At 46.0% G+C, this 6000-nt stretch overlaps 1 protein-coding gene across 1 annotated transcript in view; it reads left to right on the top strand.

Annotated features, from left to right (window-relative positions):
* Positions 1 to 7: 7 nt before the first annotated feature.
* Positions 8 to 6000, top strand: part of KL (klotho) — a 48465-nt gene continuing 42472 nt past the window's right edge. The window contains exon 1 of the mRNA XM_029936863.1: positions 8 to 829. Within this exon, the coding sequence (XP_029792723.1) occupies positions 8 to 829 (822 nt within the window). The remainder of the gene's footprint in view (positions 830 to 6000) is intronic.

Below are 6000 nucleotides of genomic sequence, written 5' to 3'. Positions count from 1 at the left end.
GCGAAGCATGCCCGCCCGCGCCCCCCCGCGCCTCCCGCGGCGGCCGCCGCCTCTGCCGCTCTCGCTGCTGCTGCTGCTGCTGGCCCTGGGCGGCCGCCGCCTGCACGCCGAGCCCGGCGACGGGGCGCAGACCTGGGCCCGCTTCGCGCAGCCTCCGGCCCCCGAGGCCGCCGGCCTCCTCCACGACACCTTCCCCGACGGCTTCCTCTGGGCAGTGGGCAGCGCCGCCTACCAGACGGAGGGCGGCTGGCGCCAGCATGGCAAAGGCGCATCCATCTGGGACACGTTCACCCACCAACCCCCGGCTTCCCCCGGTGACCCCCAGGGAGCCCGCCTGCCGTCGGGCGCCCCGTCGCCGTCCCCGCCCGCTACCGGGGACGTGGCCAGCGACGGCTACAATAACGTTTTCCGCGACACGGAGGGGCTGCGCGAGCTCGGGGTCACCCACTACCGCTTCTCCATCTCGTGGGCGCGGGTGCTCCCCAATGGCAGCGCGGGCGCCCCCAACCGCGAGGGGCTGCGCTACTACCGGCGCCTGCTGGAGCGGCTGCGGGAGCTGGGCGTGCAGCCCGTGGTCACCCTGTACCACTGGGACCTGCCCCAGCGCCTGCAGGACGCCTACGGCGGCTGGGCCAACCGCGCCCTGGCCGACCACTTCAGGGATTACGCCGAGCTCTGCTTCCGCCACTTCGGCGGCCAGGTCAAGTACTGGATCACCATCGACAACCCCTATGTGGTGGCCTGGCACGGCTATGCCACTGGGCGCCTGGCCCCCGGCATCCGGGGCAGCGCGCGGCTCGGGTATCTGGTGGCGCACAACCTCCTCCTGGTGAGTTCGAGGGGCCAGGCGGAGGGCCACGCGGGGAGAGGGCCTCTGGAGATGCCAGGGGCGAGTGGGGTGCCTGAGCCTCCAGCCCAGAGGAAGTTCCATTTGAGCACATTCGTCAAGACACATAGATTCGCATCTAGGGCGGGGAGCCGAGCAGCTGGGGCAGCTGGGAAGCCAGGCAGTTGGGACTGGGGAGAGCGAAAGGAAAGTTCCTTTCTCTGGGTGTAGGGGAATCCCTACAGGTGAGGAGAGGACTCTTTCCCAATAGTAGCTAAGGGAGGAGTGAGGCAGGTGGATGAAAGAAACAGGTTTGTTAGAAGACGTTCAGATAGCATTAGTCTCTGCTAGAGTTTGTGATATCATGAGTTCAGTGTTAAACCAGTAAGATATGTCATGTGTGTTTGTGTGTGTGAGAGAGAGTGTTCACACTGCAGCAAATGCAAAGGTGTCAAAATAGCATCTCCTGGAGAGCCGAGCTTAAACTCCCTTTGGAAGTTCTTTCTGTGACAGGCAGAATTGGATCTATCAACCATACCAATCATCAGGGCCCTGAAGACTCCTTAGACAATCTTAAACATAGCTAGCCATAAAAATACAGAAGCAGCTTCAGGACGATATAGATGGTGTCCTACAACAACAGTATTTCCAAGATCCTTTCTCCAATTCAAAGGACTCCTCGGGATGAGAATATTATTAGCCTGACACAATAGATCTTGACACCCTTGTGCAAAAGGCTCAGTACATTTTGACAGCGAGAATTCTTGATATGCCATTGAGTTGTTTCTCAATTCTTCCTCCTAATTCTCCACTCAGTGCTCAGGATTAGGTCCCACTGACTAGAAGCTTCCTTTCTAATGATGTCTTTGTTGATACATTTTGTACAGGGTTATACCATGAGAGAAAGAATTTTTTATGTGTATGTGCAAACATTTTAATAAAAGTGTTTATATGTCTCACTTCTGTATTTTGGTGACTTGTGGGATTACTGAAGGTTTACTTTAAATAGAGAATTAAGCTGCAGATTTTGAACAAATTCAAGATGAAAACCACTCTACACACTTTTAATTGAAGCCATTGAGGCAGAACAGGACAGGGTTACTGAGGTGACTTAGCACTCTGAGCTGCTGGTGATGTTGTAATAATGGCTAAGTAAGATTATATATCAGCTCTTGTTTGCTACTGCAGATCATAGAAGAATGCTGGATTTGCTTGGCAAAAGAATTGTGATTTCAGATTAATACATATTTTTTTCATTAAGATCTTTGGAGCAATAGTAAGAAACTCTTTCAGTCTATTGATTCTTTTAAGGAACCAAAATAACCTTAAACACCACCTATTTATTATTGGTGATAGAAAAGGTATGGGAAGAAATGGTCCCTCTTTTGAAGAGGACATAAGCAGATTTTGGTGCATACCAGAAACAAACAAATTTGTAGACCAGCTGGAAGACCCAAAAGACCATTCCTGCAAAATTTCCACTTGAGTTTTAAATCATACAAGTTCTGTTTTAGGAGTGCATGTAATGAACTCTGTATATATACAAAAAGTCATCAATTTTTATTGCAATCACTTACATAATCATTTCGTGTATAAAATCAAAAATGGGGACTGAAAGAGCTTTTTGGTACTCTGGTTTTTGAAATGGTCAACATGCTTTTGATCCTTGTTCCCACTCTTGGCCCTCTGATTAACTTTTTAGTTATATTTTTGTGTCTTTATCCAAAAACAACTTGACAAACACTAACCATCCTTCCCAGAAACACAGTGGACTTTGTAGTCATAAGAAATTAGTTAACAGGTGGATACTTTGGCTTTGCTGATACTGCAAACAAAAATGCTAGTTGCTGTAAAATATTAATTTTGCCTTCAAATTTCTTTGGTTTGGAATGTAGTCATTCTTATGTACTGTGAAGAGGTAACTTGTCATTATCAAAAACAGTAGCTTAACATTTTCATATGAGATATTTTCATTCTGTTTTCAATGTTCTTTCTTGGTGGCTGTGTTAAGGGGATGGAGGTAGGGAAGTCTTGACCTTATTTGGAAAGATATGACGTATTGTGCACATATGGGCAATAGAATATTTCAGCCAGGGCTTAGATATTGCTGTTAAGGCCACTAAGCCCCTAGCATATACTTTTGCACTTGGGGATCTGATGCTGGTGAAGGATGAAGCTGGCCAGCAACCCTTCCCTGCCCCATTCTGTGCTTCCACTAATTTACAGACTAAGGAGACCCCTTAGGAGGCTGCGGATTTGAACCAACCTTCTTCCTGAGCCGCCACCCCCCACCCCTGCCCTCACGCTAACCCCAAGATTCAAGAATCACTGTCTGATGGCCTAGAGGACAGGAGGCAGGCCAAACTAACAGCTGGTTGAATAATAGGCGGATCTGCTCAAAATGGAGGTCTTCATGTTCTTTTGAGTTCGTGGCACTAAGATAAACCTCGAAAATACAGTGTGTGTGTGTGTGTGTGTGTGTGTGTGTGTGTGTGTGTGTGTGTAAAAGAAAGCCAGAGCCAGAGCCAGGGAGAAACAGAACTAAAAGAAAGATTTCCCCACAGAGCTCTAGGAGCCCAGGGTTGCTTTGCTCATCTGAATAACCCAGAAAGAGAACACACCGTTACACCGTTTCTCTGTGACTTGAAGAGAGACTGCACTGCCTTTTTGACTCTTGCAAGGCGGTTCTTGATGTCCCCTGAAAAGCTGTCACTGAGGCCTATAGCTGTGGTTCCAGCCCCAGCAGTGCCTCTGAGTTTTTATCCTGCCTGTGGGTTTCTGAGAGGAGCAGGACCAAGCTGAAGGTACGTGTGGGCCTCCCATGTGGGAGTCTTGCAAATGTTTGTACAGGGAATCCGTGGGAAAAGCCACCATCTTTCACTTAAGGAGGTGGGACTAGGTGAGAACACCTTGGATGCTAATGGGAAGTCCAGACATGACTGGTATTGAGCAGGCTGCGCATTAACATCAGTGCTCGCGTCTTAGCCGATCCGGTCCATCTGTCTGCAGCATTTGTTGAGACACTGTTCTGGTCTCTGTTGCTTCCCCTCTTAGCTCACTGGAGATGTCTGTGTCCTCCTCACCTTAAGTCTGGATACTGGAGGGCTCAGGGCTCCATCATGGGGCCTTTTCTCTAGATTCACTCCAAATGAACCCTTTGAATGGTCCAGAGCCTGATGACTCCACGTTTGGAGTCTCCAGCCAGAACTCGTGCTCTGAGCTCCAGACTGGGATAACAGCTGCCTTCTCCACTTAGATGCCCGACTGGCATGCCGCGTTTAACACATCCCAAAGCAAACTCCTTACACTTCCCATGTCCATATGGCAGGTCTGCTTTCAGTTGGTTGGGCCCCAAACCTTAACTTCTCCCTTTCTCTCACATCTTACTTTCAATCCATCAACAAATCCTACTGCCCTACCTACCTTCAAAATGTATCCGGAATCCAATTACTTCTTCTGTGTGCAGACACAGATCCAAGTCCCTGTTGGATTCTGCCTGGGTAACTAGAATAGACTCGTAGCTGATGTCCTTGCTTCTGCCCTTGCCCCCTGTGGTGTGCCATGGATATCATCATGTGTCAGCAAGACAAAGTCCCTCGTTTATTAAAAATCGCACCTTTTCTTTAAGATCCAGTTCACATTTGAACTGTTTATCCCTTTGGTTCCACACCTGAATGCCATCTCTTCCTTCTCTGGAATCCCATGGTGCCTCATTTCTGGTGCCTCCTAACACACGTCTCCTTCATGTAACTATTTGTCTCCTTTCACCGCCTTACGAGCTGGGCAAGTCTTTAAGTAAGGAAATCGTGTTCACTTTATCTCTCTTAAAATGCTATCTTGTCCCTGGTAGGTTCTCAGTAAGTGGCTCCTGGCCATTTAATAGCCTGACTTTGCCTTTACAAACTGATGCTCCTAAGGTTTGCTTTCTTTGTCTGTCTTTCTAGCCATTTTCCAATGGGACAGAGAGTACCAAATCCTAACTATATAGAAGACCAGCAAGCATAATAGGGCAGAACATGCCATTTTCTGTAAAAATTTAAGGTTCATCATCAAATTTATGATTCCATTGTAAAAATTACCAAACAATTAAAAACTATAGCCACTATGCCATATTATGAAGAAGTTTCTGGAATTGGCGGTGGGGGAAATCTCCTGTATGCTTTAGTAGCATGTAGAAGTGGCTTTGTTATCTGGTTGAGTTTTCATTTCCCAAGTAATAGTGGAGGCAATTTATCTGCCAGATACATGCTCAAATTATATATGCCACTTACTTTTGGGAGGCACCTTACCAATTTCTTCTCACTAAAATATATTTGGTGCATAGATAGAATAATCAACTGGGTTGAAAGTCAAAATGTATTTTATAGAATACTGCTGAATTCATTACTGTGTTTAATCAGAAATAGTTAAAAATATCTCCCAAAGAGCTTGACTCACTCGTTTTTGAATATCTGATTGAACATGGTGGTTTTTAAAGGCTACAGTGAAGTCCAAGAAGAATTTTAAGAATAGGAAAAGAACTAATAATTTCAAAATAATAGCAATGCTTAACAATGTCAATAAAAAAGAGGAAATATACAAAGTACTCAGCATTCAAATAATGCCCATGTGTACTTCTTAAGTACAAAGTGAATGAATGTTCAACTGTGTACTTGGCTATGTAGTTAGTCATGGTTTTGGCATATAGAAGTCTTCTGAGTTCTACTAAGTTTTCAAACAATATGGTTGCTCTAAGCCAGAATTTTATTATAATGAACTTGTACAAAATGTGCCTTTCTTCCCATGAATGTCATCTTTTCAAGGCACGAGGGAAAGTTTAGGTGTAGGAGGAGAATACATGCTTATTGGGAGAAATAAAGAGTGGATGAGTAAAAATACATCGTGTTACTGAATCTTCAAGGATCCAAATCTCCTCAGGAAGCTACTAAATTATACTTGTCATCCGTACTTACACAGAGAAGCATAATCTACATTTGTCTACTCTGTCTTGGTACAAAGTTAATCTGAAGGATCACTGTACTTCTTTGCTGCTCTATCTTGGGATAAACTATTATATAGCCTTCAAAGAATCCACACAAATATTTCCGTTATGTGATAACATCAGGAGGAGTGGATCGTTTACTCATTTGTGACTTTTTGAGGTCACAGACTGTAAGATCATATTTATTTTTCAA

This window comes from Suricata suricatta, chromosome 4 (assembly GCF_006229205.1).
Source record: "Suricata suricatta isolate VVHF042 chromosome 4, meerkat_22Aug2017_6uvM2_HiC, whole genome shotgun sequence".
Classification (NCBI taxonomy): domain Eukaryota; kingdom Metazoa; phylum Chordata; class Mammalia; order Carnivora; family Herpestidae; genus Suricata; species Suricata suricatta.
This window is presented reverse-complemented; position numbering and strand designations above follow the sequence as displayed.